We start from the raw sequence: 15,335 nt of genomic DNA on the forward strand, positions 1-15,335 counted from the left end.
CGCCAGCGACGAATTACATTCTCGAAGCGACTGCAGGGCCCATTAATAAGAGGGATCTCTGCTTCTCCAGCGATCCGACATGTTCAATTTCACTCGACGTCAGACAGGCTGGAGAGGCTGCGGTCTGTCCTGATTTGCCCCGAAAGTTATTATCGCCTCTCATCATATCGGCGTGTACAGCGTGAGATTTACACTTAGGGCGTTATTCAATGTTCAGGGGATCCTCGAAAAGGGGAGAGAGCCGCGCGGGGTAGACGACCCCTGGTGCTCGAGGGTGGTGGACGGAGCCCCTTCGCGAAACAAAACATATTGTCCGAATTTAATTGTGGATGGGGTGCATTAGATATTCATACGTTACATGTTCCACGACGCGTACAACAATATCGACGCACCCTGGTCCGTGCACGGGGAGTCAGCACGTGCTTCGCCGCCGAGGGGAAATAAATCTTCCGAGCGATAAACAGTTGCGACTGCTCCGGCATCATCAACGCGAGAATATTTATTCTTTTCGTGAAAGGCACCAGCGGTTGACCATCTAAGAAATCAGGTAGCAAAAATGTTTTTTTTTTGTATTCGTAATTACTTTGAAACGGTTACGAAACCACGGCAACCTTGTATGAACATAATCTTGTAGTAGATCTTCTAGTAGATCCTGGTTTTGTAGGATGACGAGCAGTTGAAGATTCTTTTAATACAGGTTCTTAGTGTCAGTCTTTGTCATTCTTCCATGGCTAAACTTTTCTGAAACAGTCCCTATTAGATGACATATTTACTGGGTAGCCTATACATATCAATCATTTCGTTATTTCGACTTGTTGGATAGTTATTTAGGGATTTTGGTGTAGTTTATATTATACGTATTAACTCACAATATGTAATTGCTTAACGTGTTTAATTCTATGAGCGCATGACTCGGAGATCAGAACACGAATGGACAACACAAGACCTCGATGTCGTTAAGTTTATAATATACATAATAGATGTCGCGATTAGTAAATGGTTCCTACACGACTCAACTGTGTACATCATTTCTCTCTACTCAAATCGCTACCTTCGGAAACCTTAACCCCATTTTCCCTGCAAATTGCACACGAAAATTGTCCCTCGCGGTATCTTCAATCCCTGAAAGCAGTCTCGACCAGAATCCGAGACGAGGTCGTAACTTCGTCTGAAATCAGAAAATAAAACGACAGGATCCTCTCCCGCATCTGTCCCGCGCATTGTGCGAGTAATAAGCGCGTTGAAATTTGCTCAACGTCCACGCACGCTTCGCCGCGCAATTATTCCCACGTGCGAACGATTCAATGGCCGTCGCTAATGCGGCTCCTAACAGGGTCGCGCAACAATTTTCCGCGAGAATTACACGCAAATTGCGTTTTTACGCCGCGACGTGAACGGAGGGCCGAGCGAGCAAGCGTGCACGAGCTGTGCACGCCTGACACAAAGCGCGTATTGGCTAACTCGGTGCGTCGCGGATCCGCAACTCATCGCGTTTAATGCGTCGAAATCCGTCGCGCGGCGATTCGTTCTAAATCGGGGGTCGAGAGACTTTTTCTTGCGGGGGCGAACGATAAAAAAACACCATAATAGAGCTGGGCAGCGATTTTGCAGAGTTTTCCATCTGTTCGCTTCGGAAAGCCTCAAATTTTCTCGGTTTGGATTGCTTGAGCGTGTGATCAGTAAAAGTTATCATCTTAGAGTTTTCGATTTTTTAATGAACCAGTGGTTAACAATTGCGCTGAGTTTTCCATCTGTTCGCTTCGGAAAGCCTCAAATTTTCTCGGTTTGGGTTGCTAAAGCGTCCGATCAGTGAAAGTTATCATTCTTGAGTTCTTGATTTTTTGGAGAACTACTTTCGTGGTATACCTTCAGTAAAACGGACTAGTACGCATGGCGCATTGTGTCCACAACGCACTGAGAATAACTGCGTTTAAAAAGATATTGTAAAATTTCGTTAAAGTGTACATCCATTTGCAAATGAAACAGCTGGACTCGTAATGAAACTTTCATAATCTACCATGCTTTACAGATATACACTTTCTAATCAAACATTTCCAAACCATTGCTAATTCCAGTTAAATTTCGAGTTTCGCTAATTTGTTCTCTCTGCTTTCCACTTTCTGCGTTCATTCGAAGTGGCCATTCTCGAAGGGTTGAAAATCAACCATACCTTGCGAGTAAAACCTCCAGTTTCCAATCTGGATGACCGTGCAAATCGTCGAATACGCCGCATAGATCGATCCGCGTGGAAAACGAGCGGAGTTGCGGCGAAATTATCAGATCAGCGACGGAGGGGGTCACCGGAACGCGGTCAACCCCCTTTGACGCAGCGCCCCTCATTGGCACTTGAGAATAAACAAGAGGCGATCGATGGACGAAAGAGGGTGGAATCGAGTGTCTATAGAGAAAACGAACGCTCTATAAATTCTTTTGTAATCGCCGCCACTTCGCGTTCGCCGTCGAAACCTTTTCAGCGGTACGTGGAATCGATGAAAATCGGTTGGTCATACTCGTTCCCGCTTTGGACTCGATCATTCGGGGTTCGGACTGAAATTGGCGTTTTCGGGAATACTGGGGTGACTGTCCGAGTAACTCTTTCACTCTTCATAGACGTATTCTGAAACGGAGGGTTGGAATTAAGCAAATGGAGCACATTTGGTGTTGTATGCAACTTGGAAGTATTTACTGCTATTATCTGTCTCACTTAAGCTCGCGTCGAGAAATACTGCATCAGTTTTCTAGAGTAATCCGTAATAATATTAGAGACGCGAAAGTAATTTCGTCTGTCTGTTACCTTTTCACGTGTCACCTTTTAGCTGCAATAAGGACGTATGCTACATTTTATTTTGATAAAAATAAGGTTTCGGTTCGAGATCTCAATATAGTAAATAAAGAATCAGAAATATCGATCGAAGCATCTGTGTTACGGAAAACAACAGACAGTCACCGACTGGTTCGCGAAGGTTGAACTGTCAGTCGAACGCGAACGATATCAAATAAAAAGTATTTCACGAGGGTGAAACCGCGGAGCGTAGCTAGATCTTTATTGTGAACAACTGTAGTGACGTTGTTTTTTTCTGTATCTAGAAACTTCAAATTCAACATGTAGATATGTAATATAGAATAAGAATTCCAAGCGGGAGAAACCACGGGGCACAGCTGGTAAAAAGTATACATAGACGGTTCTGTCTAATCACGCGCAACTAATTAAAATGCACAGAACGAGGAAGTAAGCTACTCGGTCAGCCAAATCCGCCCCAGAAATCCTCCGCGATCGCGCTACCCAGTACCTCCAGATCGACCTAAACAAGAATAATAATCCCTCTGACTGGAGCAGGAACATCCAATCGCGTTCTCCGTCAACTTAGGAACCCTGCCCTCGATTCCATCGCTCTTGTCACGCGTGGCGAACGCGTTTTTTCGAATCAGCGCATCTCGTGGGCCACCTAACCGGGTGTGTGGGTCTCCATAGACCCCCCATCCTGTCGCTCGAAAGAGCAACACGCTACTAGCTACCATTTTGTTGAGTGAACTGGGTAGTAGTCGTATAATGTCCTCCTTTGCCAGTGGAAGCGAGACAAACGACCATCGGAAAGAGGGTCTTGGTGGGACAGGGGAGGCAGGTGGATGCCAGTGAGTGGTATCGAAGAGAGAAGTCACTTTCTTATTTCCATTCTTAGCAGCGTTCTTTCGAATCTCGACTGGGCAATACCAACGGCCACCATCTCGCAGCATCCCACCTTCTTCCACGACGAGTCCCCACTACGCATGGGCTGGATCGGTTGGCACCCGTGGTCGACGGTGGAGGTGGCAGCGGTGGCGGCAGCTCTACCTGGCTCTAGTTCGCCCACCTTCCTCCTCGTTTCGCCTCTCTCTTCGACACCCTGGCCGATCTCGTTCTCTCTCTCTCTCTCTCTTTTGAAACCACGACCCACCCCCGGCGTGTATCCGTTCGGTGCAACGACGCGACGCGGTGTATTACGTGGACGCAAACAGGTCTCCATTATCGTCGAGAATCGGAAATTATTGCCGGGAAATTCTGCTCTCCGCAGATCTGCTGCTGTGTCTCCAAGACAGCGATTTTTCGGAGTCGCTGGAACGGATACGGTCAATTTGTTTATTCACGGGTCGATCGTTGAATTCTTGTTTGGGTATCCATTTTGGACTTGATTTAAATTTCGACCCTGGTTTTTGAGTCTTATTGGTAGAAAGAAGTGAGTAAGAAGTAAGAAATGTATGCTAAGGCTAAAGTAAGTGGAAGCTAAACGGAGTAAGTTTAAATTTTGATACAATTTTGGTTAAGTTCGATTGTTTAAGGATGTTTAATCTAGTATTGATAGTATTTTAATGATAGAAGTACCAAGTAGTCTGGGCCAGTTTGACTGACCAACATTCGTGACGATTTCTATGCGATTGAGGCTATGCGGTCTAGCATTTGTGCTTTTATTTTTTAACCTCATCGTCTTTGCGGATCCTATTTAAATTTAATTTCCATAATACCTCATCTCCACAATTATTTAGTTCCTTAGTAAAAAGGATCTGTCATCTACACATGCGAGCAATGCGATGATTAACGTGTTGAGCGAGACTAAGAATCAAATGCCTTCTATTCTTTCTGTGACTACCTTAGTATTTGCGTGTACTTGACCTGGGACTCGTGCGTTAAGAGAGGGTCGTAATAGGATGCCTGTGAGACAAGACCGTCATTAGCTAATAGGTGGTGCAGTTTATGGCTGTCGATTAGTAGCAACACAGGGGGTGCCAAACATCTTAGTTAACAGGCTTAGGTCAACAGTGATAATAAACCAAGTAATCCTCCCTAAGAATTTCCATCTTTCTATGAATATCTTTCCTAATACTCGAGTCAGCTACATCTCGCGCCACCTGACGACACCTCAATCGATAAAGGAACAAACGATATTCCGATAAAGTCTCGTTATCCCCTCCTATGATACCGTAAGACATTTCTCTTCCTGAAAAAGAAACCAGATCACAGAAGGGGACCTACTGGTCGAAGAACCGCTCTCGTCGATACTCACACCTTTGTCCGCCGAAAATGTAACGGAAAAAGGAGCACCCGGATGGCCGATCGTCGGAAAGAAGATTCGCGTGGCGGTGGCCGCGAGTTCGCGGAAAGACGGGGCGAAACAAGGAGAAAAACGCGGGAGGGTGGCTGCTGACGCGAACTCGGAGGGAAAAACGACGCTGCGAGGGAGACGGCGCGATCCAACGAGAGTGGGGAGAACACGGGAAACGCGGGTCGTTCTCGTTATCGACGGCTTAGGGTGATCAACCAATGGGAGAGGCGAGCGATACCGCGTTTACCTCGTGGCCCCCGCCCATCCTGGTCGCTTATTGGACCGCGTACGCTTTTCCCGCTCGTGGATCCGTGGTGGGGTGAGCTGTGTGCTCTGCGCGCCGTGGATCGGGTTCTGGTGACGGGTCGTGCGTGCACACTCCCAAAACTATCGTCCGCGGTGGCGCATTGAACGTCGTTCACGTCGCGTTCGTCCTCGTGTTCCTCGAGAGTCCAGTTTCCATGCGATCCCACCGTAACGCTCGCTTCCCCTGTCGCTGACAATTAATCCTCGACAACCCCCGATCGGGAATGCCGTCGTTCGAACGGATGGTCACGCGTCGCGACGCGGACGTCTGATCGACACCGACGGAGAGGAGAAGCTACGAACTAGTGTGCCCGTGGAAAACACAGTGATCGAGACTCGAGTGGATGGCCTGATTTATGACAGTGCAGTGAATCCGCTGTTGTTGTTCGGTTTATCGTATTCGCGTTCCGTCTTGGACGCGCCGAGGGAACCTTTCAAACGTTCGAGACGACCAGGTGAGACGAGAGTCTCGACCACGGCAGCAAAATTGAGCTGGACTTGCACCAACGGGCCGCCGGCCACTTTATGAGGTGAGTTTTAGCGCCTTAAGTGGAACGGCTGATTTCGGACCAGTGATACTTGACCGTTAACTACAGGTGTCCGTGTATGTGTGCTTAGGGTACGCGTTGGGTATCGAATCGATGTGCTTTTATCAAGTGTTGTGTGGTAATATGAAATCGAAGTAGTTGTTTGAAATTATCGAAGAGGGTTGTCGATTTTGAAACCCCATTTTACGTAACGTTGTCACGAGTGAAGTTAAGGGTTGAAATTTGTAGACTCCTGTAATTTTATTTAGACGAGGATTTTTATCATGTTGCACTCTGGGAGTTTCTATAAGATCGTTTACGTAACAGGGAGAGTTCACGTTTTGGACTCAAAATACTATAAGCATCTTGTTCAAGGCGATCTTGTGCTCCAATGTTTAAACGTTACAAGTGTTCCGTTTGCTAAATTTCGAAATGTTTACAGTGCATAAGTTTGTTTCGCGTACCTAACCATTTCATAGCCTCTGAAATCCATTTGGAGCGTCTTTCAAATCGGAGCAGAGACCGAATTCTAAGGTGGGAAGTTCGTTGGTTGATTCAGCACCGAGTATAATCCGAAATACCGTATGTTTTATATCGAATCCTTTACTATTATCGCTGTGCGACGCAAAACAATTACAGTATCCATTCAGATAACTGCTAATCGATATAACTGACAACTTTAGAGATATGTAAAATATCTATTAAAAGTACTAATTCACTCGAATAATGTTTACAAAATAGCCTTTTACTATATAAAATACTATATAACTCTTCGCTCTTTAAAGAATTCAAACAATAACGAAACAAACACGTAGCAATTCTACTCGAATGATACCTGAAAGTGACTCTAGATTGTCGAGAACCGACAAAATTTTAATCTCGCGCTTCGCTCCAATTCAAAACGGCCTGTTTACTTTGTCATTGAGAATGTGTACTTCCTATCGCACCACAGTTCTCGTGTAAAGTTTTGATTACATCGTCGCTTAATACCCGACAATTCTCAGAATGTCGACCATTCAATCCGCGTTTGGTGATGTAAACACGGTTAGTTAGGTGCTTATCAACGCCGACGGTGACCCAGATGCTCCTTGTTTACGCTCCTTGTATATCAGCAACTTAAACGTGTTTTCTGTTCGCGATCGAAAGGATATTACATAGAGACTAGCTTATTTGCTCACCACTGCTCTATGATATTAACATTTATTCATGTTGCCTAACAGGTTGTATTGAAACTTGTGAAACACATATTCGATTCAGCCATAAGCTAAATATACTATTTTAATATGTCGTTACTGTACTGCTCTTAAGAAATGATGCATAAATGATAATATTATAGAACGCGGAATTATGTTGCCGTTTCATAAATGTAACCAATTGCATACCTCTCCTGGTTATTATTTATTTTATTCGTTTCGTGGTTATTCTACAAGATTTAAGTATATGAGTTGCAAATACATGATTGCATACTTTATAGCACCATTTTCATAATATATAGGTATATACTCTTTATATATACTCTTTTTATACAGCAATTTGTGTATTACGTATAGGAGCTCGCGCCATAAGGCAGAAGCATTGCAAAACACGGTGCTTGATATAACTAGATCGAGTACGCGTAGGTTCTATTGTTTCACTTTGGAGCGACAGTTTTGTTTTTCGCTGTAACAGCTAGTACATTGTTCCAAGATGAATTGCGAGTTGATTAGAATTCAAGTCGACTCTTTTTCACGCGAAACAACCCTTCGGTCTCTGAGGACTCCTCTCAACGACCATTTCAGAGCCCTTAGAGTCGTCGCTATTCTTTCCATCCGTAATACAAATACCAGATAACCATACACTACTTAATACTGACTGGTTAATGATAAAGTACACTTTAGAATATGATATCGAATTGGATGCATAAATCATCGACACCGATTTGGTCTTTTATCATTGATAACAGTTTTAATTTGAACTCCAAAATGAACTCAAATTTCCTCCACGTCGATCTATCAACGATAATCCATAAAGCAACGTAGTATAACAAAATTTCAGAACAACAAAATCAATTCATGACTTTAACGACTAATCGTCACCCTCGCTTTTACGCGTACGAGCAGCGTCCAGCTCTCCATTAAAATTGCCGAATAGAGCGGCGCAAAATAAATTGCGACGCGTGCGCGCGATTCGAGCCGGGGTCTAAACATTCAATTAGCACTTCCTAATCCCCCGTCGCTCGTTGTCAACAGCCATTACTTCCAGCATCTTCTCTCCTCTCCGTTGAACCCACCCCCGAGCACCCTCTTGGGGTCTCACTCGTAAGCAACCGCGCGCGCTCGTTGCTCTCCCACCCCGTTGGTCCTCGCTAACCAACGTATCTATTAATCCAGGGCTGAATGACACTCGAGGGTGGCCCGAGGGGTGATTCTAACCCTACAAAATCGTAACTACCGCCCCCGGGTTAACTCCCTCGACCACTACAGGTTTTTTTTTCTCTCTTCTTAATGAATGCTCAAGGAGATCCGCGCGTAATTGTATTAGTTCGAGAGGAGAAACGAGAGAGAGAAAGACAGAGAGAGAGAAAGACAGAGAGAGAGAGAGAGAGAGAGAGTGGCTCGAGGAGACGCAAAAGGGTGAGAGAGAAGGGTGCACGCGGGGCGAACCCGAGAAGTAGAAGCCCCGAGAACGAAGGGTGACATTTAGGGTAAAAAGACGGAGGAGAGAGGGCCGCCAGCCAACCCGACGAGCTGAGATTGGTTAATGGCTTTGATACGAGGAAAGGATAAGATTAATTTGCTTGCGAATCAAAGAGCAAACGAATAAGCAATTACCGGGACCGTGAGGAGTGGCTGCACGAGTGCCCTCGCTCGGTTCTTCTGCGTGTCGGTGGCGCACAATTAAAAGCCACCGAACCGGAGGAGCGCGTGGGTTTATGGAAATCCACGCGGCCAAGGGGAAGTCAAGGCGAAACGTTTGACGGGATTCGCGGAGGATTTTCGAGGTTAGACGATTCTTAGATATCCGGCTAATTACGCGGAGGCGGAGCGGTGGGATTCTCGCATATGAATACGAAGCTAAAGGATTCAAAATCTTCAAGTTGAAGGCTTTAGAATCTGAAAGTGTCGGGATTGCGTTTAGTAAACTGGGACATGGAAAGGATTTGCGAAATTTATGTCTATAAAAAGATGCAATGGTTTCATTTGTTTGAAAAGTGGTATGTACGTTGTTGGTTACTTCAATAAGGAGCATGAAGGGGTTGGTTTAAAGTATTTCAACGTGTGTAGTACTTTTTTGGCTACTAAATTATAATAGTCGCAACATCCATCTATAATAAACTATGCTCGTTTCAACTATATTTAACCTCTCGTAGAACGAATTTTAAATGGACCTTTAGCTTTAACCAGTCAGCTGTGGCGTCCTCTTTTCAGAGTGCGCACCTATGAATGCTGTTAGAATCAAGCAATGGCTACATATACATCTATGGACGAATACACTCGTCACGGTACAAAATACTGCCACTTCTCCGTGACGAGTACACTCGTCAAACACAGCTGATTGATTAATTAAAAGCACGCGAACCAAAGCAATTTTTACCTGTAAATCAATGTTAACATGCAAATACGCAGTCGTCCTTTAATATCGTATATTTTTTCATTCTTAAAGATGATCGTAAATGACGGTAATTTTAATATCAAAACAAACGTACGCGCATGTGTCGATATTCCTCGAGAGACTAAATAACATTCCCTTTCGTTATTCATAACTATCTACTACCTGTCGTACCGTTTTGCAAAAACTCTGGTCCAGAAACATCCTTCCAACGAACCCCGAGACCTACTCAAAGACTAAATATGCGAGATAACGTCGCGGAGGTCGTGAATCACGAGTGGGTTCGTCTCCGACGGCGTGCGTCGAAACAATAGACTCTCGAGATCTCTCCTCTCCATCGGTCACTCGGGGGTGGCCGTGGCCGTTTTCGCGTAGGCGTGTCCCACGAACTCGCCCGTTGGGGTTACTAATTGGTGGGTTGCGTTTAATTACAGAGCCGGTGGCAACATGTGCGACGGCTCCTTCACGGAGACCCTGCGCGGTATGCAGGGCATGTCGGGCACGTCGCCTCCTGGCGGCGGGGGGGTTGGACCCATGGGGGTTGGCCTCGGCAGCCCTCTCGGCCCGGCCACGAAGAAGGCGCAGGTGGAGCACATCAAGAGGCCGATGAACGCCTTTATGGTCTGGTCGCGGCTACAGCGACGGAAGATCGCGCAGGAGAACCCGAAGATGCACAACAGCGAGATCTCGAAGAGGCTTGGTGAGTGATACGACTTCTGATATGACTTCAGCTGTGGACTTTAGGACTGTCATCTGAAAATGTATTAGGCCGATCGCACACGGCGCAACCGATCAGTTTCAAACCACTTTGAATCTAGTTGCATGCGACCGTGGATCTAGGTAAAATAAAGATAGTGGAATAGGAAAAACAAAGAGCGCAAACGGTTTGCAACACTAATTTCAAATCGGTTGAGCAGTGTGCGATCGGCCTTACTCTTAACACTGTGCCGTCCGCAGATCAAATCGAGATTTTTTCGTTTGGCGCAGGTAGGACTGACTGATAGTTTCCGCATGGCACCACAGTGGTGCCACCGGCATTTGCCCCATAGTTTTTGCATGGTACCACAGCGGTGCCACCGGATGGCATAGCGTTAACGCGTTTAATGTTGCGTGTGAAGTCATTCAATTGTTTTCTTTTTTGTTTTGATTTTATGGTGGTGGTTATGTCTGTTCAAAGTTTCTCTAATCGTCCTTCAGGCTACGGAAGGTGCTGATAATGTATAGCTAGGATTCGCGAGGTAGGGTAAGAGTACGCAGTTGATAGCTGGGATTGGCTGAGGATACTAAGAGTGATTCACTAGGATGCGAGGGTTTTCAAGTATAGATAGATGATAGGATTCGTTAAAAAAAAAATTGTCATAGACATGTGAAGCCTCTTGTATGTAATCCGATATAGAGTACGCGACGAAGTTGATTCACTGACCAGTTTGATCTGATAGCCCAGTAAAATAAGAATTGTTGCATTTTAAATTCGATCTTCGTAAGAAACAAGTTCGGTTCATGTAGTAAAACGAGTATCGAATCTCACTCCTGGAGGATCGATGGAAATTCAGATCGTTAAACAACATTTCCTATGTACGTTATTTTATAAAAAACTTGACCTATTAATCAGCCTGGAATAATATTCAAAGTACCTACTTGAAAATTGTTTTATAACTGCAACTTGGCGACACAGTATTTATCGAAGCACAGCAACGTAACCGTTAGCATAACGATTCGTTTGTCAGATAGTTTTATTTGTCAAACATTATATAACTTCCGTCATCACTTAGTCATCCCCCATCAAAGAAAAGCCAACTCTAGACTACAAAGGAATCGTCGAAGATGGTCGAGCGTTCCATTTGGTATTCAACTACATATCTTCCGTTTGTTATTTCCATTTCTATTCGTAACGTAACTTTGTTCGGTTCGCCCGAGTTCGGTTTTATTCATGATCCCATTGCTAATATTAGACCCACCGCTGTTCTCAATTAGCCGCGGTGTCGCTGGTTGGTAATTTCACGAACTAACTTGTTCTGTTTTCGTCATTTGCATAAGTCAACAGGAAATAAAACCCGTGTGAACGATTGCGCGAGCAAAGGAACTGCACATGGCTATTCGTGTCAATAGAGGAGCCCGGACGAACTTTCCACGTCTGCTTTTCTGAAACTTGAGACTCTTGTCATGTTCTGTAGGAAACAGAGTCGGAACAAAATGTTCGTACTTGAAAAAGAGAAAGAAATTGAACTAAATGTCGCGTGTGAAGTCATTCGATTGTTTTTCTTTTTGGTTTTGATTTTATGGTGGTGGTTAGGTCTGCTTAAGTTCTTAAGTGTTTAGGTTCATAGATGCTTAGGTCTAATGTTTCTGAATTAATTTTAACGGCAGTGTCGATTAGTCGTGTTATACACCTAGTATTAGTCGTTCGGTGGTTGCTTGCAAGTAAATGTTATCGTTTACCCTATTTATGATATGCATAATATCTATAAGTCTGGCTAGTGAAAGGGTAAATCTTGTTTGAAGTAGTTAGAAACAGAAATGATTTCAGAACGGTAAGATTGTAGGATTTTTTCGAGATACAATTTCCGACCATACCTCTAAGTGGCGCGATTTTCGAAACTCTCTTCCGTTTGCCCTAGCGCATTCCCAGCCAAGCGCGACGCCAGATAGAAAGCATTGAAAAAAGCGTTTCCCTCCGCAAAAACGCAGCCAGCAAAAGCTCGGGAACGAGCGAGAGTGGAAAGAAACACGGTCGCCGGAAACACACGGCATTAATCGCATTTTGGACGATCAAACCCCGAGGATGGTTTTACACGTTCGAACGCCAGCGTTGATTTCATTCGTGGCGCGCGAGTTAAGCTCTGTGTTGCGCCCGGTTCTCCTCTCGTCGTCGCATCATTCATCCCTTTCAAAGTTTCCTTGCTTTGCGCTCCCGACGGTCCGGCGGCGCTCGACACGCGCTCGAATAATTCGTTGCTCGCGATACAGACGAGTGTACCGAGGGAGAAGAAAGGAGATAAAGACGAACGGGGACGAAGGTATTCCGGTTGGTATTTCCGTTAAATACCCGGGAATCGACAAAGCCCCGTTTCCCGCGGCTCCCCTCGAAGCTTCTTTATCCGTCATTTTCTTCCACCTCGGCTGGGGCTCCTCTTCTACCCCCGTTTCACGTTCCCCCGGCGACGACGAATAAGGGAAGTGCCTGCTCCTCGGCAAAAATGATGCGCGCACGCTCGAGCCCACCTCCCTCCGCCGCGGGATTCCACCCCCTCGGGTTTCTCGCGGCTCTCCTCTCCCTCTGGTCCTCCTCCTCCTCCTCCCACCTCCCCCTTTCTCTTCCCTGGCTTACACCCTTTGTTGAAGCGACACTTTTTCGTCGCTCTTTTACCGCCATGTCCCTGCCATTGCGTATATTTCTGCTTGATATACAACTACGCTCTCCTACACCTCCCCCCAACCCTACTCTCTCTCTCTCTCTCTTTCTCTCTCTCTCTCTATCCAGATATCTTTCTCTCTTCTTCTCTCTCCCGGCTTGTTGGAGCATTTGCAAATTTCATCCTGCAACCCTCTCCCCCGCCATCTCGAGCTTGAACCGCCACTCCTCCAGCTACGGTCGCTCCTTTTCCGCACGATCCGCCCTCCGCTGCCATCCCCCGACTACCCCCGCGCGACGATCAGCCACGACGACGACAAAAGATTCGAGGAACCGATGTACTCTGCCGAGCACTCTCGACTCGTTCGCTGGAATCGCGCGCTGGAATGCCGTGGGTCCGCTTTTCTTCGATGCCTCCTCGGGAACCGCGAGGAAAATGTTAACTCCTGTGAGTCGGTTTCCTGCGAGCGTTTGCTGGCATGTAGAACGCGAGGGAGGCGAATCAAGGGTGTAATACATCGTCAGGGAAATAGAATGTTTTTTAATCGCCGAGGGAGGTATTGGGAGGAGGGGAGTGGATTGTATCAGATTTTGCAAAATGTTCTTGCGATATCTAGGATGGTGTATCTGAGATGTATCTAGGGGGTGGGTCTGAAATGTTCTTGGCCTCCATCGTTAATGTCAACACTGTAAGCGAGATTTATTTTTCTTAAGTAAGTGAGAGGATGTTTAGAGGATCTCATCGATTTTTGCAAAATACTCTCGCGATTTCTAGGATGATGTAAGTAGGTGGGTCTGAAAAGTTCTTAGCGTCCATCATGAATGTAAACACCGTAGGCAGGATTTCTTTTGATCACATACGCATAGCTTTCGTGAGCATGCATTTAAACTTGCCATTCAATCCCCAATTGATTTTTATAGTTCTATAAAAATCTATCTATCTATCTGCTCTATCACAGTTCTCTACCAAATCACAGTAATTAAAAAGTATCGAGAAATTAGAATATTTACTCTACGAACTCGTTCAACCGCGAAGCCTGCAACGCGTTTGACCAGCCGTTTAGTTTAATTTCCAACAAAGTGCAAACTTTTCGGTCGTTCGACTAACCGAACCGTATAGTCACGTGCTTGTGCAACTCACGCTTCGATGCAAGTGACTATATAAAAATGGACAGTGTTTGTCAAGCCTGTGCAAACGAACGCTCGCTGACTCGAAACGGCTTCTAAATAGGAATTTCACTTGCTGCGAAAGTTGACGAGTTTTGTAAAATGGCGAATTTATGAATTCTAAAACCGCGCGGAGAAGGCTCGTTCGAACGTGTGCAGCTTAAACGCGAATAAAAAAGCGCTTTAAAAAAATTGAATACTCGTTTTCTGGTTTCGTAGCAACCCAATGCAAACAATTTACGGTTAAATGGCACGTGTGTTAGAGTGGATGAACAAAATTCATGCGTATAATAGAAGGTCACTTGGTGCAGCAAGTTGCATTCACGTGTTACAATCGCGGATATCGAAAGTAAACGTGTTCGAATCGTTTCCTTACGAGACAAAGTTTAACCGAATATTCTATAAAATCAATGATAAATTAAACATATCGGGAGGTAGGATGTTTTAAATAATATATTTTATCGGTGTTGGTACGGACCCTTGTGGATCCGATAAAAATATAAATAAGCGTCGATTCCGATGGTTTGGTCCACTGATTCAGGATCATCTTCAGAGTTAGAGAATTTCAATCTGCAATAGTCGTGGCCACTTGGATATACATAAATAATTGAGGAAGAGAAACCTAGAATTATTAAAGAAAAATTGACTCAAGAGTAAAAGAGACCTTCTCATATTTTAAATAACACCTTTGGCTACTAAATTGTCAACATCTCAAGTAGCTACTTTATTTTGTACAAAGGATCAATTGTTCTCACATTTAATGAACGCGTAACTTTCGCTATCGCAAGTATTGAAAAAAATTTTTTTTTTAAATTCTCCCTACCACATGTCCTGCAAAAAAAATATTATTATTATCGTTGACGATCTTGTTTAATATTGGCATGTCGCCATTGGCGTGGACATTTCACTGGCGAAACGTCATCGATAGCCGCCGTTCAGTGCCAATTTTACGATGTCGATTAGCAGATGACCGTCCAACGTTTATCTTTCGGCCGGGCAGTTGGACACGTTTCACGATCTTCCTCAGAGTGAAAACTGTACCGGAAGCGAGATTGAGGGTGCGTCGGGACGGTTTGTCGAGTAAGCGGTCCATTGGGAAACGGTCGAAGCTAATCTGGTTATTGGATGTTCCTGCGAACCGTCGCGAGCGTGGCGTGTTTCTGTTCCGTAAACTTTTCGATCCTCCCTGTCCGATACTCCACTCTGCTTGGCGACAGAATATCCCTCGCGTGGAAGGGGTTTAGTTTTGTTGATCCTATTTTATACGAGCAGAGTTTGGGTGGATGTTAACCGAGTAAGAATAGATCGATTAGAATT

At 45.1% G+C, this 15,335-nt stretch overlaps 1 protein-coding gene across 1 annotated transcript in view; it reads left to right on the forward strand.

Moving 5' to 3' along the window:
* Positions 1–5,448: 5,448 nt before the first annotated feature.
* Positions 5,449–15,335, forward strand: part of LOC128878318 (transcription factor Sox-19b-like) — a 37,249-nt gene continuing 27,362 nt past the window's right edge. Inside the window, exons 1-2 of the mRNA XM_054126433.1 lie at positions 5,449–5,914; positions 9,934–10,199. Of these exons, the coding sequence (XP_053982408.1) occupies positions 5,910–5,914; positions 9,934–10,199 (271 nt within the window). The 5' untranslated portion in view covers positions 5,449–5,909. The remainder of the gene's footprint in view (positions 5,915–9,933; positions 10,200–15,335) is intronic.

The sequence above is a fragment of the Hylaeus volcanicus genome, chromosome 6 (assembly GCF_026283585.1).
Source record: "Hylaeus volcanicus isolate JK05 chromosome 6, UHH_iyHylVolc1.0_haploid, whole genome shotgun sequence".
NCBI lineage: Eukaryota > Metazoa > Arthropoda > Insecta > Hymenoptera > Colletidae > Hylaeus > Hylaeus volcanicus.